Raw genomic sequence first — 27,104 nt, 5'->3', positions numbered from 1 at the left:
GTTGGTGTGCTGGGCCTTTTTTTCTCCACATATAGTGTTGTGTTTTCCTTCCAAACAACTCAACTTTAGTTTTATCTGTCCACATAATATTTTGCCAGAAGCGCTGTGGAACATCCAGATGCTCTTTTGCGAACTTCAGATGTGCAGCAATGTTTTTTTTGAAAAGCAGTGGCTTCTTTCGTGGTGTCCTCCCATGAACACCATTCTTGTTAAGTGTTTTACGTATCGTAGACTCGTCAACAAAGATGTTAGCATGTTTCAGAGATTTCTGTAAGTCTTTAGCTGACACTCTAGGATTCGTCTTAACCTCATTGAGCATTCTGCGCTGTGCTCTTGCAGTCATCTTTGCAGGATGGCCACTCCTAGGGAGAGTAGTAACAGTGCTGAACTTTCTCCATTTATAGACAATTTATCTTACCGTTGACTGATGCACTTCAAGGCTTTTAGAGATACTTTTGTAACCCTTCCCAGCTTTATGCAAGTCAAAAATTCTTAATCTTGGGTCTTCTGAGATCTCTTTTGTTCGAGGCATGGTTCACATCAGGCAATTCTTTTGTGAATAGCAAACTCAAATTTTGTAAATGTTTTTCAAAGGGCATGGCAGCTTTAACCAACATCTTCAATCTCGTCTCATTGACTGGACTCCAGGTTAGCTGACTCCTGACTCCAATTAGCTTTTGGAGAAGTCATTAGCCTAGGGGTTCACATTGTTTTTCCAACCTACACTATGAATGTTTAAATGATGTATTCAATATAGACAACAAAAATACAATAATTTGTGTGTTATTAGTTTAAGCAGACTGTGTTTGTCTGTTGTGATTTAGATGAAGATCAGATCTAATTTTATGACCAATTTATGTTGAAATCCAGATAATTCCAAAGGGTTCACATACTTTTTCTTGCCACTGTAACGGTATTGGGGTACAAAATGCATAATTTCTTTTTTTATATAGATGCCACAAATGCATACTTTGTACAGTTCTTTTAACCTAGCAGTGCCACTTGTTTCTCTGAGCGTGAGGTGGATATGTAGCATTTTGCAAAAAAAGTAGCATTATTTGTCTCTCTGAAATGAAACAATCAAGTGATCGATTTTAAACAAATACATGTCTATCATTGAAGAACACCATACCATGAACATAGACTGAAAAAATCACTCCAATCTCTTCCATCATTTCTTTAAAACAATAAAAGCTAATTTACCAACATTTCTGAAAAAGGATATAGACTGAGTGTACAATACATTAGGAACACTTTCCTAATATTGAGGTGAACCTCCTTTTGCCCTCACAACTGCCTCAAGTCGGGACATGAACTCAAGGTGTCGAAAGCGTTCCACAGGGATGCTGGCCCATGTTGACTCCAATGCTTCCCACTGTTGTGTCAAGTTGGTTGGATGTCCTTTGGTGGTGGACCATTCTTGATAAACACAGGAAACTGTTAAGCATGAAAAACCTAGTATCGTTGCAGTTCTTGACACGCTCAAACTGGTGCGCCAGGCACTTCAATATTTTGTCTTGCCCATTCACCCTCTGAATGGCACACATACATAATCCATGTCTCAATTGTCTCAAGGCTTAAAAACCCTTCTTTAACCGCTTTCCTCCCCTTCATCTACATGGATTCAAGTGGATTTGACATCAATAAGGGGTCATAGCTTTCACCTGGTCAGTCTGTGTCATGGAAAGATGTTAATGTTTTGTACACTCAATGTGCAGTGTATAGTCCCTCTCCCCTCCACCTCTCTCATAGGATTCCCCTGTATCAGATATCTGTCCTTGGCTGACCCTCAAACTATCTGGATGCAAGAGGAGAGCTAATGGTAAAAATCTGTAGGTGACTTGTTTATTAAACTGCCTCTCCCGCGCTCCTGGCCAGTCTGAGAGGAGACCACATCACAGTGTGTTGAGTTAATCAGGCTAAGGAGGCCTCTAGGGTCCATGACCCTACCACCATAAGACCTCACCCCCTCACCACAAGACCCTGAGATAACACCCTATCTGGCTGTACAAGCTTTAAAGGATCAACTTCTCAGTGATGATCAGATGAAGGGCTAGGGATTCAATCAAACATGTACTATGTAATGTTTGATTGTATTACGGCAAAACCCGCACTGGGAGAAATATCTTTGAACTTCGTACACTGAAAAAAAGGCTATCACCACCAAACAGGATGTTGAACCAAGATTACATCATAATACCTGTATTTTTACATCCATGTTTCAATCTAAAATGAGATACTTTAAACACGTACGTCAGGTGGGTCTACAGAGAATGAGTATCCTGCACAAGGCCATAAAAGCAGTATACAGATCTCCCTGGGGATTATGAACCAGTATCCTCTCAGGTCACAAGCCTCAACCCTAACCACCATGATGCCATTTAACAGTACCCCAGTCTGAACTCTGACCCCAGACAGATAAGACACAGAGAAAAAAAGAGCTGTTAACATGCTGCTGTGGTGAACAACACAAACAACCAGCAGGTCAATAAACCTGCTATAGGGAGTGATCAGAAAAATGTATGATGAGGGCAAGTTTCCTTGTTATTTTGGATGGGGGAGTCTATCGTAGCCTTTGTCTCTTAGTGGTTGAAGAGCACCTTTGGCCAAATTCAGCCAGCCAGACAGTAGCATGGCTAATCCTTTGTTTTGTAAATTCTTATTAGACTGGCACTGGTGTCTATATAAGGTGGCATGTATTACTGTTTTTTAGATGGAAGGAAGTGACCTAATTGGTTTACTGTAAGCAATGAAGCTTGGGTATGCTGCTGGGATCTGGCTTTATTGATGCTAATGGTTAACCAAGAGGTTGGCATGACCAATAATCTAGCCAAATAGATACAGATACACAGTGGTAGGCAGTTAACATGGATTTCTGTGTGTATGCAAAGACATATACTGAGCAAAAATATAAAAACGCAACATGAAACAATTTCAAAGATTTTACTGGGATACAGTTCATAGAAGGAAATCAGTCAATTGCAACAATTCACTAGGCCCCAGTTTATGGATTTCACAGGACTGGGCAGGGGCACAGCTATGGGTGGGCCTTGGAGGGCATAGGCCCACCCACTGGAGAGCCAGGCCTAGCCACTCAGAATTAGTTTTTCCCCACAAAAGGGCTTTATTACAGACAGAAATGCTTTTTGTGCATATGGAACATTTCTGGGATCTTTTATTTCAGCTCATGAAACATGGGACCAACACTTTACATATTGTGTTTATATTTTTGTTCAGCATATAATAAATAGAATGGACATTACTATTTAAAGCAATTGTCAAAATGTTTTTAAGCCACATGTCCATTTCTGATGAGTCAGTTTCTAAGCGTCAACCAGTTTTCCTGCAGCAACAATAACACTTCATATTTATCATGACACTTCTACGAAGCCTAGCATGCACTTTACTGGGCTGCCATGACCTATGAGCTCATAGTTTCAGATGAGATGGACAGACAGCCATATATATTCTTCCCTTTCTATGAAGGGTGCTATCTGAAAGCGACAAGACTCAGGAAGTCTCTGTTCCCCTTCAGACTGTGATATTGGCATCTGTTGTTTTCAGGGGACTGAACACATGTGCAGATGCCTGAGAATGTGAATGTGCTCACTTTTGGTCCCTCTATTAAAAGCTTCTATGAAGACATGTCATTCACTCCCCTTCCTGGAACCAAACAGCCTCCGAGACTCAGACACAAAGCTAAACAGGAAAGGGAGAAACAAAACTCACATTGTGCCTGAAAAACATAGTTTGGAAATGGGTTTGTATACACAGTCCAGACATTTTTGTAAAAAGCCGTTTTTGTCTCAGTGATGTTTTCTGCCAAAATGTCCATGCTAGTGCTTCAGTGTTGACATCACACACCGGAAGTTCATTATACTGACTTCCTGTTTCATGGATAAGGCAGTGGAGCCAGAGGAGAGCATGTCAAACAATTTTGTTCAGTCTGACTGACTTAGCAGACATTTTAGGCATTTTTTCTGTCATATAGCTGGATATGTAGTGAACGTAGGTTAAGTAAAGAACAGTGACAAATCACTGGGCAAAAAAATGGTTGAATCAACATTGCTTCCAAGTCATTTTAAAACCAAGATTCAATGTGATGACGTTTAATGAACGTGGGAAACTGATTGGATTTGGAAAAAGTCATCAACGTAAGGGAATTTCGGCTTTTTTCCACCCAACTTTTAACCTAAATCCAATGACATGGTTACATTTTTTGTTGATTTCACATTGAATTCAAGTTAGGTGACAACTCAACCAACTGTAAATCAAAACAAGACATTGAAATGATGTCTGTGCCCAGTGGGAAGTTCTGATCTACTAGGAATTTGAACCATAGGCCTTCTAGTAACTATATGACTGGTAACTATAGCATGGAGGCTGTAAACATAAATGTTTATTAACTTATAACAAATAAAGGTTCAATAAAACAATGTTTAAAAATGCATTAAGACTATAAATACATTCATCATGTATTGCACATCATGTAGCTCATAACACTGATTCAATGCTAAAATAAACGATAATGCTTTGTTTTGATGTGTAAGCCCACTATTGCTCTCCCTTAAGTAACTCATTATCCACAGAGTGTAGTCATAAGATATTACAGCCAGACACTAACAAGCTTGGCTGATCCTTGTTCCGGTTGACTGAATCGCTTTGGCTGTGTCCTCTCCTCTGTTTATGTTTCATGTACTCTTTTTGCCGACACACTTTCAACCCAGGGTATAGAGAGAGCATACAACCTGACAGTGGGAAGCGTTAAACTGTGTGACGTCAGCTCACTGAAGCGAGATCAGCGCAGTCTAATCTGAGGGGTGAATAAGTGCTCAACTAACCTCAGAATCACATCACTAACTAATGATGAGACAGAAAGTCATTAGCGCACAAAGGATTCCCAGAATACCACACTAGAATGACCTGCATACAGAAACTTAAGTTAAATTTGAAAACAAATGTAAACGTGACGCTATTGATTTAGGTCGAAATTTACGGGGGCATGCGCCAGTGGTCCCCAATGAGATTATGACCCTCAAATGACATATGTAAACAATCAAAAACCATTGTGCAGTCAAAACCATTTGAGTTCATCAGACTTAAACCAAGGTGTGTCAGGCAGGAAGGGCTGTCCTGTGTGTATTGCGACACAGGAAAGTCCCCTTGGCCATAACAGAGTTAGTGGTAGTCAGCATGTGGACATGCACTGGAAGAACAAAGCCCTTTTGCCTTTGCTTGCTACACAATCGGTCTGCGGCAGGTCCAGGATCTCCTTCAAGTTAACCCTGTGTCGTGTGTGAAGAGCGGAGGCTTAATGGCAGTCCCTCTGTTCTAGGAAAGGAGGAAGGGGGGGTCTTATTATGGGAGAGTGTGTGCTTGCTACTGTCCCCTGTAGCAGAGAGAGAGAGGCTGTGAGACGAGCCCTGGTTAATGGGCCATAAACAATGAGCTTGTCTGTTGTCTTTCTCATTTCAGATGACATCAGCAGCATAGAGTGACAGAAAATGATATCTAATGGTTCATTAAATATCCTCAGAATGACCTTTGTGAACAAGCACAGTCGCCATGGCACGTATGAGTGACAGTAAAAAGAGTGATGGAATAGCTACACTACAAAGTGTCGCAGCTTGATGAGATCATCAGTAGCAACATGCAGAGTCTCTGCCTACACCCAACTAAAAGGTGTGAAGTTATAAAGGTATTCACTGTCTAGACAAATAGTAATCCTCCATCTCCTCTTAGGACATCTAACAGAGAGAGTGAGTAAGAGGGAGAGAGAGAGGCTTGGAGGGGAAGACCCACGAGAGCAGGAGGCTGAAACGAGTGAAGGAGAAAAAGAGAGACCTAAGTGAGAAATAAATGGGCCTGGGATGAAGGGGGAGGGGGGAGGGAAAAGAAAAAACAGACAGATGGAGAAACGGATACAGGGGGAAGAGAGAGCCCCAGAGAGAGGTAGAGAGATAGAGAGAGGGTGATGTGGCGAAGGAAACAAAAGAGGAAAAGAGAATACCTGACACAGCGAGAGAGCCTAGCAGGTAACTGGATTTCAGCGTGTATTGATGGAGGAACAAAGAAAGAGAGCAGACAAAGAACACAAAGAGAGATGGAGAAACTGGAGACACTGGGGAAGAGAACTACTGGATGTGTGTAGAACTCTATCCTAAGGGTTACTAAATGTATCGGAAAAATACATTGAGTGTGTGGATCCATAGTTCTCATCTTAGTGTGTATGTGTGTGCATTCAGTACGTGCATGCGTTAGTGTGTGTGTTTGTGTGGCAGCAAAGGGGAGGCATGGATATAGTATCTTTGTGCTGTATGTGTGTGGTAGCAGGGGAAGGTGGTCATTATAATAGGGTGAACGTGTCCATCCTTTGCATGTTCCTGTGGGTGAGGAGACTACAGACGTAGGATCTTAATTTGAGCCAGTTTGCTACACCAGGAAAATAATCCTGCATGAACAGGAAATGTGGATTATAATTAATGTAAATATTTTGTAGGGGTTGATATTTTTCATTAGGGCAAATCAAGCCTTTTTAAACCTTGAATAACCTACAAGTTTGCATTTAAAATTCACACCAACAAAAGAGTGATCAAATAAAGATCCTACATCTGTATCAGAAACAGATGGCATCCATCATGAGGCTTAGTACACTATGACCTTGATGATGTGAGGCGAGCCCACACGCCCACACGGTTCTGTGGGAAAACAAATGTCTGCCCCCTAGTTAGTACCTGACTGTCCCAAGGGTACATTCATTAATAACGAGTACAGCTACACACCCACACACACAGGTGTAGGATCATCATTTGATCACCCTGTTGCAGGAGAACTTTCCTGCAATGCACAACATTTATAACTTGAAATGTATTTGAGGTTTAAAAGGCTTCTGAAGTTTGTAATTTCCACTTAGAAATTTCAGACTTGATTTTCCCTTTGCGAAAAACATATCAACCCCTACAAAATGTACATTCATTATAATAACTCACATTTCCTGTTGTTGTAGGATTATTTTCCTGCTGTACCAAACTGGCTCAAATTAAGATTCTACATCTGTACTCACACAAACTGACTTATGGAACAATCCCTTACAAAAGGAACGGCACTCATAAACAGTAGAGAGAGAGAGAGTTGTTGCACAGTAGGAGTCCACATACCAGTGTTTTATGGTTACAACTATTTCCCCTAGGTCTTACTTCCACCACTACAACATAAAATAACAGAGGCATCTTCATCTGGGGAAATCTGTTTTTCATAATCACTAAACATATTTAATCCTTAAAAAATGTTGCTAACTATCGACTAAATCAAATCAAATTTTATTAGTCACATGCGCCGAATACACACCTTACAGTGAAATGCTTACTTACGAGCCCCTAACCAACAATGCAGTTAAAAAAAATATGTATAAGAATAAGAAATAAAAGTAACAAGTAATTAAAGAGCAGCAGTAAAATAACAATAGCGAGACTATATACAGGGGGTACCGATACAGAGTCAATGTGCGGGGGCACCGGTTAGTTGAGGTAGTATGTACATGTAGGTAGAGTTATTAAAGTGACTATGTATAGATGATAACAACAGAGAGTAGCAGCGGTGTAAAAGGGTGGGAGGGGAGCAATGCAAATAGTCTGGGTAGCCATTTGATTAGCTGTTCAGGAGTCTTATGGCTTGGGGGTAGAAGCTGTTTAGAAGCCTCTTGGACCTAGACTTGGCGCTCCGGTACCGCTTGCCGTGCGGTAGCAGAGAGAACATTCTATAACTAGAGTGGCTGGAGTCTTTGACAATTTTTAGGGCTTTCCTCTGACACCCTCTGTAGTGCCTTCCGGTCGGAGGCCAAGCAGATGCCATAACAGGCAGTGATGCAACCAGTCAAGATGCTCTCGATGGTGCAGCTGTAGAACCTTTTGAGGATCTGAGGACCCATGCCAAATCTTTCCTGAGGGGGAATAGGTTTTGTTGTGCCCTCTTCATGACTGTCTTGGTGTGCTTGGACAACGTTAGTTTGTTGGTGATGTGGACACCAAGGAACTTGAAGCTCTCAACCTGCTCCACTGCAGCCCCATCGATGAGGGGCGTGCTCGGTCCTCTTTTTCCTGTAGTCCACAATCATCTCCTTTGTCTTGATCACATTGAGGGAGAGGTTGTTGTCCTGGCACTACACGGCCAGGTCTCTGACCTCCTCCCTATAGGCTGTCTCGTCGTTGTCGGTGACCGCAGGACAAAACATAAAATGGAACGCTCTTGGTCTTTGTTAGCCTACTAAACAGAGGAATCTGGGTATTTAGGGTTACTACTGTTTTCACTGAAGTATATTCCAGTTTAGTGCACCGCTTCAATTCAAAATGATGATCCCTGATAAAAGAGTGCCTCTTTGTCCGTCTGTGATGAGGACGGAGAAGAGAGGAGGCCGAGCTCAGATGGTAGGCCAGGTCCTTTCAGCTCCAGCTGTGATGACCATCTATGCCCAGACAGTCATTTGAGCATGGTCAGAGAGAGCCATCACAGGCTATGAGCTAATATTAATTTATATTAGTGATCGGGGAAAGTATCTATGCAGTTACATATTGCAATATAAATTTTGGACAACATTATATCGATATTTGACTCTAGCTCTAATTTAGTCTCATTTTGTGTATTTACCCACTGATAGGTACAACTAGATAGGTTTTCACTGGTAATCCTTCTATTCAGATCAGTGCTTATGAAAGCAAGGATAATGTATTTCAGTCTGTTGGGTAATTACTGTAGCAGACTCAACCCAGTAGCAGCCACTCAGGGGGGGTGTGGGGGGGGAACTGGGGCCATTGACTGGGTCATCAGGTTCTCACAGGGTGTTGTTTGTTTTAAGAAGCTCTCTGATGAGTTCACTTCCTGTGACTGGCTTTAGTTAGTTTGGGATCCACGCCTGACCGCCACTCAGTCACCTCTAGTGGGGGTTTCACAAAGGTAATGCTAAGACTCCAAAGAAAACACCTGCAATAGAATGCCAGCTATTGCAACACCCAAACCTCCTATACAAAGTACTTTACCTACAGACTACTAAGTGACCCTCCACCCATCCTTATTTCGCCTAAATGTTTTCTTTCCTCCCGCTCTTTTGTAAGTACTTGCTAGCCTGACAACTCAAACTGAAGTCTTCCGCTGCTCTATGACCGCCGAGAAGAAACGTTAGTGGGGGCATAGCGTTTGGCTGGAGCTATGTGGCTGAGTAGCCAGCCAAACCTGTCGTTCTCCTCTTCCTCAATCTCTAATCCTCCTTCTCTCCTGCTCTCTCACTTTCTCTCCTCCCTCCACATGTGATCAGTCCATTCCCCTGCCAGTCTACTCAGCTGCTGTGAGGTGGAACCCATTGTCCGTTACCAGGCTGACTGGAGGAACGTTTTTACAGCCCCCTAAAGCAACACTGTTTACACAGGTGCAGTCACACACTGATCTGTCGACAGAAGGTGAGATGGTGTGTCCATGTGTGTGTGATTGTCTCTGTTGGGTGTTAAAGTGTGTGTGTGTAGTAGTAACCCATGAACACAAGTGTTTGTGTGCGGGCATGCATGTTGTACAGTGTATGGTCTGTTTGTCTGGCTTTTCACCCCGACCCCCTACCTATAACCAAACCACCCACTGTAACCTAATTCCCTCTCCCACATCACCTCTCTCCCTTCCTCTTTCTAATTTACTTCTCATTCCTCTCATATTACAACCTATCAGAAAGCCATTGTGGAGATGTGTGTTGGTGAGGTGGGCAGAGAGAGAGGTACTGTATGGAGGAAGAGAGTGAGAGAAGGTGAGAGAGAGAGAGGGGGGGGGGGGGCAGAGAGAGAGGTACTGTATGGAGGAAGAGAGTGAGAGAAGGTGAGAGAGAGAGAGAGAGGGGGGGCAGAGAGGGAGGTACTATATGGAGGAAGAGAGTGAGAGAAGGTGAGAGAGAGAGAGGGGGGGGGCAGAGAGGGAGGTACTGTATGGAGGAAGAGAGTGAGAGAAGGTGAGAGAGAGAGAGAGAGAGGGGGGGGGCAGAGAGGGAGGTACTGTATGGAGGAAGAGAGTGAGAGAAGGTGAGAGAGAGAGAGAGAGAGAGGGCAGAGAGGGAGGTACTGTATGGAGAAAGAGAGCGAGAGAAGGTGAGAGAGAGAGAGAGAGAGAGAGAGAGAGAGAAGGTGAGAGAGAGAGAGAGAGAGAGAGAGAGAGGGACTGTATGGAGGAAGAGAGCGAGAGAAGGTGAGAGAGAGAGAGGGGGGGGCAGAGAGGGAGGTACTGTATGGAGGAAAAGAGAGAGAGAGAGAGAGGGGGGGGGGGGGGGAGGCAGAGGGGACAGGTGAGGTGCTCTGTCAGCATCAGTCACACACCAGCCTGTAACCGGATCCTTGCTGTCCCTGGAGCTCTGAAAGCACACCAGTTATATCACTCTATTCACACAAATCGAGTGAAAAAACATGCTACCTGACCCTCATTGGTCTGTAAAAACTGGAAGAGTTGAAACCAAGCATGTTCCCCACCAAACACAAAGAAAGGTCTTGTTCATTGATACAGGCCAATTGTCTTCTTTATGAGGTAATTCATGTTATAGGATTTGAACTAGTAAATCGGATAACCAATAAATAACCTTCAGCTGTTCCCTTCTACCCAGACCTCCCTCGGCCTACAAGCCTACAGTCTATCATCCCAAACACACCTTTGCCCAATCCGAACCTTAACCATTATCCAGTAAGCCTTGGACCAGCTCTCCATCTCTTTCCTCTCAATGACTTTAACACCACTTCTCACTCTCGCTAGGGAGCAAGGGAACGTGGCTCTGCCCTTAACCTTCCCTCTCTGTTTAGTCACATGACCGAGCGGTTCAGGCCCATTAACCGGGCACTCCTTATTCCTGGGCCTGCAGACATATGATGCATGGCCACTTTATGAGTCTGCACTGAAGAATGGCCTCTCTATGGCACTGTCTGAAACGGAAGCTGATCTAGTACTGGGCCCATATAAAATACCATGAATGGAACCAACAAGTCACCATTTAAACTAAATGAATAACAATTTGGAAGGCTACATGCCACTTTGACTAGGTAGAACATCCTTTTTTTAAATATTTTTGGTTTAAAGAGTACATAATGACAACCGCTCACTTGTTTCCCCACTTGTATTGTTGTCTTTCAGCATGTCACATACAGATGTAGGATCTTCATTTGATCATTCTTCTGTTGCTGACAATTTTCCTGCACAATAGGAAATGCAAAGTTGTAGTGTATTTGAGGTTTAAAAAGGCTTCTAAAGTTAGTGTGTTCTACTTAAAAAATGTCAGACTTGATTTGCTGTAACAATTTGTTTTGCGTCAACCCCTAAAACAAAAGGTATGTATTGTAATTCAATGGTCTCAGTCTGTCTCCCTTCATTGGGCTGCAGATCTGAAGAAGGAAAGGTTACAGGTCATAAGTCATATTGGCATACCGGGGGGAGTGGAGAGTGGGGGTCAGATTGCAGGTTTGTGAGGTCACATGATCAAAGGCTTCTTTAAGATTAGGGAGCTTATGGCCTTGGCTTTACAGACAGAGCACAGCGTGTCGGTCTGACAACTGGAGTGTGTGCATGCATTTCTGTGTGTGAGAGTGAATGTAGGTCTTCCATTTAGACTCCCAGCTATTGTTCCTGGAGGCACCGACCACTGGGGCACATAATGAGAATACAACAGGCTGATCAAACAGACACTCCTCGCCTGTCTCAAACAGATATACGACAACACAAGTGCCCAACGCCCGCCTACCCATTGAGCAACCCACACAAATGAAACACTCGCCCCCAAAATGTGATTACCAAAAAGGTAATGACTGACTCACGCAGACACTTTCAACCTACACAATTCATAATATTAGTCTTCCAGATAGATTTAAAACTCTGATATACGATTCGGCAATAACAAAGCCCTAAATATATAGAATATATCTCAAGTGTGAAGTGAGTTATTGGCACAGCAATGAGGGAGAGACGGTGTGGGTAAAGTCCACCAGTCAGAGCCATTCCCCAACTGGTACAATGGAGACCCTGTGACAACTGACAAGAGAGCTTCCTCCCTCTCTCTCTCTCTCTCACGCACAATATCCTTCTCTATCGTCTGCTATCCCTTCCCAACCTCTCCGATTCTCCCTCTCATTCAATCTCTTTCACTCAAACCCCCTCTCTCATCTTCCCCCAGGGCTGTATATGTCACAATCCCTGCTCTGTCCTGCCCCACATTCTACCCAATGATGTGCAACTTTGCTGGGGTGTATAGGGTCCAATGAACAGCAATGAAACCCCCAAGAGAAAAGAAAGGGTTGGGTTGTGAAAGGCATGAAACATGGGACTTCTGGCTGATCTGAATGTATGCCAATGCCCAATCTCTTTCTCTCTCACATACACACAGACCAGAAGTGTGTGTGTGTGCGCATTTGTCTGTGTATGTGTAGACATTGAGCCCTGGGGCATTTCATATGTGACTGTCTGGCACTAGGCGTTTGTATTGGCATGTGGCTCCGTGTCACTCTGCATGCCAGCCCTCATGCCTTTCCACCAGTCACATCTGCTGGCATGTGTGTGTTTGGGTCTGCTTGTTCTAGTGGGGGTGGGGGTCACGACACTGAGATGCTAAATTAGCTTTGGCCAAAAGGCTGAAATCCCACAGTCAGACGAAGAACCCCCCCCCCCCCCCACACACACACACACACACACACACACACGTGTTCACATTCAAACAAATACGTACGCATGCACACACAGAAATCCCACACTCTAACCTCTCTGACTCAGTGGGCATTACCCACCAACATTTCCCCTGAACACACACACACACACACACACAACGGAATTGAGGTTAGTAACGTTGCCGTCGGTGAATATGTTTTTCTACATTTGGACTTCTGACTACTTGGCCGGGTCTTACAATCTATGCTCACAACAGCTGTACTTTCTCCACTATCCTGCTCTAACAAAACCTTCTCGTGGCCTTCTCCATTAAAGGTTAACCAAGCAAAAGGCTACACAAGACAGAACTACATTGACACTGGTGTTTCCATAGGAACTTCCCTGTAAACATCTGAGCTCTGACTTCAACCACACACAAAGCAGTGAGATAAGGTGTCATAGTATACACACAGACCAACCTCACAGTACACATCACACAGAGATAGTAGCACACATTCGCTGTACACACACACACACACACTTTTTACCTTCTGATCAGGAGGAAGTAAGATGATTAATTCAAACTGCTGCAATAATGATAGGCATAAAGCAAGAGGATCATATTACACCTGGATCCAATGTGGTGCAGAAGAGAAGGCTGGGTAAGGGAAGTGTACTGATCATGTGGACTGAATGGATGTTAAACTTGTAGAAATGTTTCTGATTTAAACAGGTGTGAAGGGACAGTAAACAGCATGACCACACTTGTTTAGTAGAACTCAGATACACAAGACAAGGACTGATCTGTAAACACAAACACATTCAACTTTCTGACCTTTTAGCCATACCATACACTCTTAGAAAGAGTTCCAAAAGGGTTCTTCGGCTGTCCCCTCTGTGGAAAGGGTTCTACCTGGAACCAAAAATGGTTCTTCAAAGGGTTCTCCTATGGGGACAGTCAAATAACCCTGTTAGGTTCTAGATAGCACCCTTAAGAGGTATTTGAGAAACTACTTTTTGACAACAACCATGGTAAAGATTCAAGTTTCAATAAACATACTTTTATTATGGCAATTTGGATATGTGAGTATCTGTGTGTGACCTAGTACTCTGCAGCACATGATGGCAACACACATCCACACCCGCGAAACAGAAACAATGTATTCTTATCATCATGCTGCAGCAACCAAATCACATGGTGAAGACAGACAACGGAGCCCGGGAGACTTTATAACAAATCCAATAATGATAAGAATAGGCTATAGGCATCTCTTTGACGTTTACCGTTGTAGAGCATTTGCAACGGTATCGCTCAGAAAACAGTTGGACAATATTCATTTTTGAATACGTGTCATGTGTCTAATAGCATAACTGCATCATATTGCAATTACTGTTCGACATATTAATGATCCGTAATATTCCGTATAGTCCACGACTAGACCAATGACACACACACACACACACTTGCGGTTTTTCCCCCCTCCCCCAAACGATTTCCTCTATCACGGACATGTTCGGGGTCACGCTTTGGCTACTGTGCAGCACTATGCAACCCTTTTGCCAAGCGATATGGTTTTCTATGATATGCAACGGCCGGGACAAACATTGACAAAGACAAAATCATTAGCCTTAATAGTAGTCTAAGTCATTATTAAAAGGATGTTTCATTACATTGCCAGTTGCCACCACACAAAGCAGGAGTCCAAGAGAGCCCTCTCGTTTCCCCCACTCATCTTGCTATACCCGGAATCAGTAAATGGGGGATTTCCATGTCATTGCTGTATTTTACTGTAAATACATCATCATTATCTATTTAAATAATAAACACATGTAGGCTATTATAAATGTTAACCCATGTTACAGAACTATTGGTATAGGCTACTAGTGGACTACTACATCTGAACAAATTGCTATTGAAACTGTAAATGTATTATCTATGCTATTGAATACTTTATTGAACAGTTATATAGCCATATGACTATTCACTCACCCGTAAATTGATCTCTTTCATTCTCTCTTGACGCGTTTTTGGCAGCGGTTCAGTGACACGGGACATAACGAGGACGGGATCAACAGAGAATGATCCTCAATTTAAATCATAGGTGATCTCCTATCCTTCTCTTTCCCTTTATTACAATATGTTCATAAACGTTGATAAAATGCCAGTTTGATATTTCCAGTGGAACAGGCGGCGTCAGATAACAGCGCATGGAGGGCGAATCCGTTAACTTTTCTCCATATGTCGGAGTAGCGCCTCGACGAACAACTGATCCGTTTCTCACGCAGGAAACTCAAACTCAGCAGTCAGGAGGAGCGAACATTTTTAAGCCGCGCCTCTGAACGCGGAATATTCAGAGCAAAACACCCCCTTTCATTCTTTTCACCAACCACAGATGAGTATTGAGTACTTAACCCGCCCACTGGGTAAAGAGACGTAATCAAAAGCCAATAATCAGATTGTGGCAATATATTTTTTAAACCACACCTCTAGGAGGTGAAGGTTGCTTAGTGTGTGTAAACCTCGGCTTCATATTTAGGGGTTCGCTAAATGAGTTTTGCCCCTGTACAGTCTATGGTTGCCCCCTATGGTTTACTGTACATTTACAGCACATTTCACATTGTTTGGAATCTCCATTATTAAGCTGCACTACATGAGCCACATAATGTGAGTTGGCCTGCTGACGTGGCAAACACATTGTGAAAACCTCCCATTTGGGCAATGCATGGAAGAGGAACCATCTGTTGGGAGGTGATGCCTTGAAGGCAAAATGTGGACTGGAAAAAGTTGATGTATTTGGGAATATAACAAGGAAAAGAGAAGAATAGTAAAGGGATAGAGGGAATGTTATGATGGAGAGAAGGGCGGGTTAATCAAGGATGCACTTAAGAGTGACCCGGGGCTAAATTTAGAGAGCAACAAGAGAGGAAAACGCCCAACCATGGACCCACAGCCAATGGACCTCTGTACAACTCTGTCCTCCAAACTGCAATATCACACCATTCCTTCTCTCTAACAGGACTGTGCCTGTGTGACCTGGCCTCTTCATCCTCCCACTCGTTTCCAGTCTTACTGGACGTTCCCCGTCTCCACCTCTCTGAGCATGTGTAACAGTGTAGGTTCCGTCCCTCTCTTCGCCCCAACCTGGGCTCGAACCAGGGACCCTTGCACACATCAACAACTGACACCCCACGAAGCATCGTTACCCATCGCGCCACAAAAGCCACGGCCCTTGCGACGCAAGGGGAAACCCTACTTCAAGTCTCAGAGCGAGTGACGTCACTGATTGAAACGCTATTAGTGCGCACCACCGCTAACTAACTAGCCATTTCACATCGGTTACACATGCACTATGCATTATCACTCTCTCTTCCTCCTCCTCTCTGGTTCAGTTGAGGGCTATCTGCATCCTTCCTTCTCCACTGTGATCCTCTCCAGCTCCTCCTCCGTCCTCTCAGGTCCTCATCTTCTCTTCATGAGTCCTCATCTGATACCAATTGCCTTCCGACATGGCCAAACACACACACACACACACACACACACACACACACACACACACACACACACACACACACACACACACACACACACACACACACACACACACACACACACACACACACACACACACACACACACACACACACACACGTGTGCATGCATGCGTGAGTGCGTGCATGCGTGAGTGCGTGCAATGCCTGGCAGCATTTGGGTGGTATGATATGAGATAGCACACAGTACAATACTTCTATTGACCATAGTCACCCAACATCACACACACAAGTCACCAAGTGTCACTGTCACACACTAACTCTCTGAAGAGTTATTGTGAGGGAGACAACAACGCCTCACATTACCGAGTGAGTGAGAGAAAGTGTGTGTGTGTGTGTGTGTGTGTGTGTGTGTGTGTGTGTGTGTGTTAGAGAATGAGAAAATGTGTAACAGCGTGATAAGAGGGCAACAGTATTCCCTTTCAAAACAGAAAAAAGGAACACGCCATTTAGCGAACGAGTCCTCATAAACAGTTATAAGCATCTATAACATGACATCCCCCTTGGCATAGTTTCCGATATGATGAATGGAAAACAAAGAGAGCGAGGGATAAAGAGAGTGATGATGGGGAATGGACAGAGGAGAGAGACGAAGAGCAGTTAGTAGTGATCATGTTGGTATGATAGGATATTAGACCATATGTAAAGGACGTGCTGTGATAGGGGGACAGCTTTAATCAGGAAGGGTATGTTTGCTTGGCTAATACTCTCTGGCCCTCCGCAGGCTTCTTTATGGGTTTCATATCCACTGTTCTGCCTGTCTCAGTTTGTTTAAACTCCTACTACCTCAGAATGGACATTTGGAATAGGGGAGATAAAAGTGGAAAAGAGAGAGAGAGATGGAAAGAGGAAGGTAGAAGGGGGGGATAAAGAGAGGTGAGGAGAGAGAAAGAGGGAGGTAGAAGGGGTGGGATAAAGAGAGGTGAGGAGAGAGAAAGAGGGAGGTAGAAGGGGTGGGATAAAGAGAGGTAAAGAGAGGAAGCAGAGAGAAATGATCAGGCACTGTAGATGGGAGGGAGAGGGAGAATAGAAAATGATGGAAAGATGGAGGAAGAAGGGGATATATGAAAGGGTGAAGAGAGATGGAGAGGGGACTGTAGAAGGGACAGCAGAGAAGAATAACAGCAAGGGGTGCAAGAGAGAGAGAATATGCAGAGAAGGGGAGGCATTGAGAGCAAGGGAGGAAAATGGGGTGGGATTGAGACAAATGAACGGAGGAGTGGGGGTGGAGTGATAGAGGGAGAGAGGGATAGCGGAGGAGAAAAGCCGGTTTGCTGATGCAATCCTGCCACCCGAAGCAGTAACTGCCCAGCTGGGAAAGAGAGAGAGATTGAGCTAATGGAGAGAGAGAGAGTGGGGAAAAGAGAGGGGGATTGAGGAATGAAGAGAAAATTGAGGGGTGACTTTGGCCAAGAGCTATTAAATACCTTTTTTATGTAAAACTGTTAAGTACATTCACTGTTAAACACATAGACACACACCCAACCCCAATAAATGATGCTGAGCACACACACACACTTCCTCTCTCTATGGGACACAGTGGACACACACCAACAAAACCCAGATACATGTTGTCCAGATGCGTTTGCTCTTAAGCGAGGTATGTGTCTATCTACAGACATAACTTCCTCCTAACTTCCTCCTACTCAACTACACAAAAAATATAAACTATAAAATATAAACGCAACATGTAAAATGTTGTTCCCATGTTTCATGAGCTGAAATAAAAGATCCCAGAAATGTTCCGTGCGTATTTCTCTCAAATTCTGTGCACAAATTTGTTGACATCCCTGTTAGTGAGCATTTCTCCTTTGCCAAGATAATCCATCAACCTGACAGGTGTGGCATATGAAGAAGCTGATTAAACAGCAAGATCATTACACAGGTGCAACTTGTACTGGGGACAATAAAAGGCCACTCTAAAATGGGCTTTTTTGTTACACAAAATGCCACAGATGTCTCAAGTTTTGAGGGAGCGTGCTATTGGCATGCTGACTGCAGGAATGTCCACCAGAGCGGTTGCCAGATAATTGAATGTTCATTTCTCAACCATAAGCCACCTCCAGTTTGGCAGTACATCCAACCGGGCTCACAACCGCAGACCACTTGTAACCACGCCAGCCTAGGAACTCCACATCTGGCTTCTTCACCTGTGGGATCATCTGAGACCAGCCACACAGACAGCTGTTGAAACTGAGGAGTATTTATTTCTGTAATAAAGCCCTTTGTGGGGGCCTATGCCCTCCCAGGCCCACCCATGTCATGTGAAATCCATAGATTAGGGCCTAATTAATTGATTTAAATTGACTGATTTCCTTATATGAACTGTAACTCAGTAAAATCTTTTAAATGGTTGCATGTTGCGTTTATATTTTTGTTCTGAGTAGTAGAATACATATTTGTACAGGTACACCCTTAGAACCTTTTTTCTATCTAGAACCTGAAAAGATTCTTCGGCTGTCCCCATAGGGGAACCCTTTGTAGAACCCTTTTGGTTCCATGTAGAACCCTTTTGGGTTGCCTCTGCCCATAAAAACAACGTCCTCTCTGGGCAGATTTAAAAATAAAGTAAAAATATGTTTGATGTCTTCTGTGACCATATGAATAACCCCTATGATGTAACTGCAATGATGAGATAGATGTTCTTCTTCTCTGTTTTTGTTTTATTATTTCACTGCCATACTGTGTTCGATCTTGTCTTGCCATCTTGTCTCAGGAGGACCACAATGGAAATAAGTCCCAGACTTTGTGTGTTATCCTCCATGATTTAACAAAGGAAATAAGTCCCAGACTTTGTGTGTTATCCTCAATGATTTAACAATGGAAATAAGTCCCAGACTTTATTGTGTGTTATCCTCAATGATTTAACAATGGAAATAAGTCCCAGACTTTATTGTGTGTTATCCTCAATGATTTAACAATGGAAATAAGTCCCAGACTTTATTGTGTGTTATCCTCAATGATTTAACAATGGAAATAAGTCCCAGACTTTGTGTGTTATCCTCCATGATTTAACAAAGGAAATAAGTCCCAGACTTTATTGTGTGTTATCCTCAATGATTTAACAAAGGAAATAAGTCCCAGACTTTATTGTGTGTTATCCTCAATGATTTAACAATGGAAATAAGTCCCAGACTTTGTGTGTTATCCTCCATGATTTAACAAAGGAAATAAGTCCCAGACTTTGTGTGTTATCCTCAATGATTTAACAATGGAAATAAGTCCCAGACTTTATTGTGTGTTATCCTCAATGATTTAACAATGGAAATAAGTCCCAGACTTTATTGTGTGTTATCCTCAATGATTTAACAATGGAAATAAGTCCCAGACTTTATTGTGTGTTATCCTCAATGATTTAACAATGGAAATAAGTCCCAGACTTTGTGTGTTATCCTCCATGATTTAACAAAGGAAATAAGTCCCAGACTTTATTGTGTGTTATCCTCAATGATTTAACAAAGGAAATAAGTCCCAGACTTTATTGTGTGTTATCCTCAATGATTTAACAATGGAAATAAGTCCCAGACTTTGTGTGTTATCCTCAATGATTTAACAATGGAAATAAGTCCCAGACTTTATTGTGTGTTATCCTCAATGATTTAACAATGGAAATAAGTCCCAGACTTTATTGTGTGTTATCCTCAATGATTTAACAATGGAAATAAGTCCCAGACTTTATTGTGTGTTATCCTCAATGATTTAACAATGGAAATAAGTCCCAGACTTTATTGTGTGTTATCCTCAATGATTTAACAATGGAAATAAGTCCCAGACTTTATTGTGTGTTATCCTCAATGATTTAACAATGGAAATAAGTCCCAGACTTTATTGTGTGTTGTCCTCCATGATTTTACTTATGTGCATGTATGTTTTTTTCAGGTTTTATGTGTGCTGTTGTTTTTAATGGTCGAATTAATAAGCTAAACTAAATACATGTAGAACCTGTTCCACAGAGGGCTCTACATAGAACCAAAAAGGTTTATACCTGGAACCCAAAAAGGGTTTAACCTGGAACCCAAAAAGGGTTTAACCTGGAACCAAAAAAGGTTTTAACCTGGAACCAAAAAAGGGTTATACCTGGAACCCAAAAAAAGGTTTATACCTGGAACCCCAAAAAAGGTTTAATCTGGAACCAAAAAAAGGTTTAACCTTGAACCCAAAAGGGTTTTACATGGAACCAAAAAAGGGTTTTACATGGAACCAAAAAAGGGTTTTACCGGGAACAAAAAAAGTGTTATACCTGGAACCGAAAAAGGGTTTAACTTTGAACCAAAAAGAGTTCTCATATGTGGACAGCTGAAGAACCCTTTTGAAACCCTTTTTTCTAACAGTGTATGAATAACAGACTTGTGATCTTGTAATGTGTTCTGTTCTCAGCTCCCTCCAGTCTGAAAGACATGACATATTATCATTATGAGAGTACTGGGCTTAATCTAAAGCCACCAGATGTCTCTGTCTAACATATATAGCCAGATCAGCCAGCTCTATATAACACTGAGGTCAGTAGGAATACAGATGGTCCTGTAGACACACAGCAGAAGCACACAGGACTGAATCACATTCCAGAGTATGCTGACTTCTTGAGCCGTCACGTTATAGTGAGACAGACAGAGAGACTGAGGGAGAGAGAGCTCATAACTGCTGTAGAGAGGAAAGGTCTGGAAAAGTGAGCTCAGTCTCTTTCTTTCTGACTACTATTCTTTCACTCTTTTGGCTTTTCTCCCTTGTTGTCTCTTTTCTGTCTGTCTGTGTGTGTCTGTCCATCTCTGTCTTATGGTCTGGAGTCCAGTAGCCACTAAACATACAGCACCAAGGGTGTGGACAAACCTCACATTCCTGGTTTCACCACACCACACACACACACACACACACACACACACACACACACACGTGCGTAGGCACACACACACACACACACACACACACACACACACACACACAGGATGGATGTTGTTACAGACCAGAAATAGCTCCGTCAAACAGGGCCAGAAGCTATCTGTCTCTAATAGGCCGTCGTAGGCGATGATGTCATCGCATAAATGAACTGCTGATCATCAAAATCACAGCCACGCCCCTGTGACATCACTGGGACTTTTTATCAGTTGAGATGGAGGGCACAATCTGGCAACCCCCATGATAAGGACCTCTGAGGAATCTGGCAACCCAGTGGGTCTTAAATCAGGGACTTAGTCTAACGCAAGAGTGGTCAGAGGGGCTGGCAGGGCTTGTTGAATTAGTTTTTGTTTGTGTCTCCCTTGTTTTTAGTTGTTTTATAATTAAACAATATACAGAGAAGAATACATCAACTTGATGTATATGAGGGTGTTACATGTCAAAAGAAAATATACATTTGCCAAAAAGTGTGATGATGCATACTGCTCTTTGGTCGGGCTTATTAGCAGGACAGTAATCTCTGAAACCCAGAATTTAAATCTTGCGTAATTGCATCAGATTCTTGATACTAGTTATGATACGTCCGTCTGTCCACGAGAGATTAGTAGGACACAAATAAGACCCAAACAAGAACACCAGCTGTACCCAAGTTCAGTTCAAGTGTGGAATGTCTAAATCATCAACTTGGCCATACACCATCCTGCTGAGGGCCACAGTGCTACTTATTCCTCTTCACTTCTCATATCCATCTCACAGAACAGTGTCTCCCCCTGCTGTTTAAACATGGTGTGTGTCGTAATGACACACACACACACACACACACACACACACACACAGCAAACACAGCAAACACAGCAAACACAGCAAACACAGCAAACACAGCAAACACTGCCAACCCACTAGAACAAACACTTAAAAATATTCTTACAGAAATCAAGAGGTGGGGCGGCAGGTAGCCTAGTGTTTAGAGCACTGGGCCAGTAACCGAAAAGTTGCTAGATCAAATTCCCGAGCTGACAAGGTAAAAATCTGTCGTTAAACCACTGTTCCTAGGCAGTCATTGTAAATAATAATTTGTTCTTAACTGACTTGCCTAGTTAAATAAATGTTAAATAAAAACATGAGTCTGTTGTAATTCAGCTAGCCAGATATCGTCATCAATAATCTAAGCAGCACAAGAGAGAGCACCTCGCCCAACATAATGAATAATACTGTTGTGGTTACTGCTTTGACAACATTGTTGTACATACAGTTGAAGACGGAAGTTTACATACACCTTAGCCAAATACAATTAACCTCAGCTTTTCACAATTCCAGACATTTAATCCCAGTAAAAATTCCCTGTCTTAGGTCAGTTAGGATCACCACTTTATTTTAAGAATGTGAAAAATCTGAATAATAGTAGAGAATGATTTATTTCAGCTTTTATTTCTTTCATCACATTCCCAGTGGGTCAGAAGTTTACATACAATCAATTAGTATTTGGTAACATTGCCTTTAAATTGTTTAACTTGAGTCAAACGTTTCGGGTAGCCTTCCACAAGCTTCCCACAATAAGTTACGTGCATTTTGGCCCATTCCTCCTGACAGAGCTGGTGTAACTGAGTCAGGTTTGTAGGCCTCCTTGCTCGCACACGCTTTTTCAGTTCTGCCCACACATTTTCTACAGGTTTGAGGTCAGGGCTTTGTGATGGCCACTCCAATACCTTGACTTTGTTGTCCTTAAGCCATTTTGCCACAACTTTGGAAGTATGCTTGGGGTCATTATCCATTTGGAAGTCCCATTTGCGTCCAAGCTTTAACTTCCTGACTGATGTATTGAGATGTGGCTTCAATATATCCACATTATTTTCCTTCTCATGATGCCATCTATTTTGTGAAGTACACCAGTCCCTCCTGCAGCAAAGCACCCCCACAACATGATGCTGCCACCCCTGTGCTTCACGGTTGGGATGATGTTCTTCGGCTTGCAAACCTCCCCCTTTCCCTCCAAACATAACGATGGTCATTATGACCAAACTGTTCTATTTTTGTTTCATCAGACCAGAGGACATTTCTCCAGAAAGTACGATCTTTGTCCCCATGTGCAGTTGCAAACTGTAGTCTGGCTTTTTTATGGCGGTTTTGGAGCAGTGGCTTCTTCCTTGCTGAGCAGCCTTTCAGGTTATGTCGATATAGGACTCGTTTTACTGTGGATGTAGATACTTTTGTACCCGTTTCCTCCAGCATCTTCACAAGGTCGTTTGCTGTTATTCTGGGATTGATTTGCACTTTTCGCACCAAAGTACGTTCATCTCTAGGAGACAGAACACGTCTCCTTCCTGAGCGGTATGACGGCTGCATGGTCCCATGATGTTTATACTTGCATACTATTGTTTGTACAGATGAACGTGGTACCTTCAGGCGTTTAGAAATTGCTCCCAAGGATGAACCAGACTTGTGGAGCTCTACACATTTTTTTTGAGGTCTTGGCTGATTTCTTTTGATTTTCCCATGATGTCAAGCAAAGAGGCACTGAGTTTGAAGGTAGGCCTTGAAATACATCCACAGGTACACCTCCAATTGGCTCAAATGATGTCAATTAGCCTATCAGAAACTTCTAAAGCCATGACATCATTTTCTGGAATTTTCCAAGCTGTTTAAAGGCACAGTCAACTTAGTGTATGTAAACTTCTGACCCACTGGAATTGTGATACAGTGAATTATAAGTGAAATAATCTGTCTGTAAACAATTGCTGGAAAAATGACTTGTCATGCACAAAGTAGATGTCCTAACCGACTTGCCAAAACTATAGTTTGTTAACAAGAAATTTGTGGAGTGATTGAAAAACGAGTTTTAATGACTCCAACCTAAGTGTATGTTAACTTCCGACTTCAACTGTATATCATTGCTGTAACATTGTGTTAGTCTTGGCAAACAGCATATGTTTGCCAAAACTGATACCGGCGGTGGTTCACAGGGGAATCTAAATAAAGCAGATACTGTCACTTCCTCTCTGGGGTTCACTGCTGAGACTCTACGCTGCAGGGGAAGCTAGCCTACTACCAAACTCCAACTCTCTGTCCTCAGAGACGGTCCTGCGCTCTACTCAAGTACTCTACTGCACAGTGACAGCTGTGACAGGGTCACATCCACATGCACCCACAACCACAGACAGACACAGACACTCTGAAACACACACCCACACTCTCCTTCTCTCTCTCTTTCTCACTCTCTCACCTTGCGCTGGCCTGCCATCTTGCGCAGGAAGCTGAAGGTGCGTCCCAGAGGGCTTCCCGTCTTCTCCCCCCTCTCCTCCCCGGGGGGAGCACCCCTCAGTCCCTCCGTCCTTCTCTCCTCCCTCCGCCTCTCTCGCTCTTTGTCCAGCCGCTGCCTCTCTTCTTGCCCCCACAGCTCACCAAGCTCCGCATCCACACTGAGAAAGAGATGAAGAGAAACATCCTTCCATAAGACGGGACGAGTTTGCGTTCAGCCTAGCTCAGAGGAAAAGTTGTGTTACTATGGGTATGTGAGTCAAAAAGCAGTCAGTCACAGATGAGATCATGTGCTTTATAGCGTTGTTAGTGAACAACGGTCATCAGGAAGAGAGAGAGAGACAACTCACCTCTGTGTGGAACCCCCAAATACAGAGCCCAGGGAAGACTCTGTGAGAGAGAGAGAGAGAGAGAGAGAGTAAGAGAGAGAGAGAGAGTAAGAGAGAGAGAGAGAGAGAGAGAAACAGAGAGTGAAAGTGCAAGACAGATAGATACAGAGAGGAAGAGAGAGGCATAAAGCAGAAACAGAGGAAACAAACTTAGTCATCCCATTACCTCAAAACCATCCATCCATCCATCCATCCATACATAGACCTAAGATCCCAGATAGATTGAAGTGCATCGCCTGATAAGTAACAAACCTCTCTCTGCTCTGCAGGTTCTTGGCAAACACAGCTAATCCAAACGATGGCTGAGACCAAGAGTTAACAAATGCATGAAGAAAGACAAGGATGAAACACGAGACAGTTGATTAAAGACCATCAAGGAGTGATTAAAACGATCTCTGCTGATGCCGTGGAATGAAAGGATGAATAGTGAACATGCAAAAGGTGAAATGGAGAGAGCGAGAGAGGAGAAGGAGAGCCTGAGAACACAGCGCTTTCTGTTCCATGGCTAACGACGGCAGCAGCAGCCCCCAGTGAGAACAAACACAGGAAGAAGACTTCCGCATAGCTGCACACAGCTAGGAACACACACACACACACACACACACACACACACACACACACAAAGAGAGTCCCCACACACTCACAAATGAAGAGTCCTACTGTCCTACCTTGGTAGTGGCGTTGGGAGATGGAATTGGAGTTTGAGTAGGAGCGATGGCAAGGCTGATGTTGATGATGCTGGTGGTTTTGTGAGTGTGTGTAGGGGTGTGTGTGAGGTGTCGGAGGGTGGAGGTTGGCTTTGGGTAGCTGGCGCAGACTGGGACTGGCACACAGGGAGGGAGCGGAGGCACTGAAGCCCTGCAGCTGAGACGACTGCTCCTAACACACCACAGACAAGAGACAAGGGCCACAGTGTGTCAGAGGGATAGAGAGAGATAGAGAGAGGAAGAGATAGAGGGGAGAGAGCAAGAGAGAGAGGAGGGAGAGAGAGAGAGTGTATGAAAGGCTCTTTCCATAATAAACAAAGACAAGAGCATCAGTGAGTGGCCGTGTGTATTTGCAACAAAATAACCCAAGACGTGCTGCCACTGCTTGCACGATACGTGTGTGCATGTGACTGTGTGTGTGTGTGTTACTGTCTGTGCTCTAAATAAGGTTACTTTATCTCAAGTCTTCCATCATGTTAGCAAATTATATTTATCACACACTCAAACGCGCGCGCACACACACACACACATGCGATGCTTCAATCCCAGCAGTCTGGACTTAGCCTCACCTCCAATGGGGAGAAGACCGGGGTCTGGTAGCCCGCCTCCTCCTCCGTGAGTGACAGCAGGGAGCCCAGCTCCTGGCCAAAGGAGGTGATGGGGGCTCGGCGAGGGTCCCGCCCCCCTCTGCTGGACCCCTCCAGGGCTCCAAGGAGCACCCGCTCCATCTCTTCTGGGTCAAAACCCTCCAGACTCACACTGGGGGAGAGAGGGAGAGAGGGGGAGAGAGAGGGTAGTGTCACAGTAGAGTAGTTGAGTAGAGAGTGGAGGAGTAGAGGTCTAGTGGAGAAAGCAGCAGTCAGTCATCCTGCTTGTGAATGTGTGTGAGGCTGTAGCTTAGTGATTTCACTCTCTTCTTGTTTTTGAGAGTACGTTGTGTTGATGACCTGACTTTATTTGCTGGCGGCTGCACTTATACTTCTGCTTTGTCTCTGTCCCCTCTCTCCCTCCCCCTCTTCTGCTTTCTCTCCAAAAGATTGTAAAAACCCATTTGCATGTCAGATGTCAGGAAAAAGACAATGGAAACCAAATTGTAGCCTGTGTCCGTAAAATGTACACTACCGTTCAAATGTTTGGGGTCACTTAGAAATGTCCTTGTTTTTGAAAGAAAATCACATTTTTTGTCCATTAAAATAACATCAAATTGATCAGAAATACAGTGTAGACATTGTTAATGTTGTAAATGACTATTGTAGCTGGAAACGGCAGATTTTTTGATGGAATATCTACATAGGCGTACAGAGGCCCATTATCAGCAACCATCACTCCTGTGTTCCTGTCACGACTTCCGCCGAAGTCGGTCCCTCTTCTTGTTCGGGCGACGTTCAGCGATCGACGTCACCGGCCTTCTAGCCATCGCCGATCCACTTTTCATTTTCCATTTGTTTTGTCTTTGTTTTACACACCTGGTTTCAATTCCCCAATTACATGTTCATTATTTAACCCTCTGTTTTCCCCATGGTTTTTGCGAGCGATTGTTTTATTGTAAGTTCAGTCCGATGTTTGTGGAAATATTTGGACATTTTAAGTAAAGTTCATTGTGTTACTCATCTCTGCTGTCCTGCGCCTAACTCCTCTGCACCAGCTACACCCAGAAACTTACAGT

The 27,104-nt window shown here is 43.4% G+C and overlaps 1 protein-coding gene across 8 annotated transcripts in view; it reads right to left on the bottom strand.

Annotated features, from left to right (window-relative positions):
- The window catches only part of LOC115176597 (rho guanine nucleotide exchange factor 2), a 56,585-nt gene that overhangs the window by 19,068 nt on the left and 10,413 nt on the right, over window positions 1–27,104 (bottom strand). For 5 of the 8 annotated variants that reach the window (XM_029736679.1, XM_029736682.1, XM_029736683.1 and 2 more), the window contains 4 exons: window positions 26,008–26,197; window positions 25,400–25,610; window positions 24,693–24,732; window positions 24,308–24,503 (listed from right to left, as the gene is read on the bottom strand). In XM_029736679.1, the coding sequence (XP_029592539.1) occupies window positions 24,308–24,503; window positions 24,693–24,732; window positions 25,400–25,610; window positions 26,008–26,197 (637 nt within the window). Of the gene's footprint in view, window positions 1–14,635; window positions 15,156–24,307; window positions 24,504–24,692; window positions 24,733–24,983; window positions 25,263–25,399; window positions 25,611–26,007; window positions 26,198–27,104 lie in introns of those variants that run through there. The other 3 variants (XM_029736681.1, XM_029736687.1, XM_029736686.1) reach the window with 3 other exon arrangements.

This window comes from Salmo trutta, chromosome 37 (genome assembly GCF_901001165.1).
Source record: "Salmo trutta chromosome 37, fSalTru1.1, whole genome shotgun sequence".
Classification (NCBI taxonomy): domain Eukaryota; kingdom Metazoa; phylum Chordata; class Actinopteri; order Salmoniformes; family Salmonidae; genus Salmo; species Salmo trutta.
Note: the sequence above shows the minus strand (reverse complement) of the source record. Positions and strands in the feature narration are given on the sequence as shown.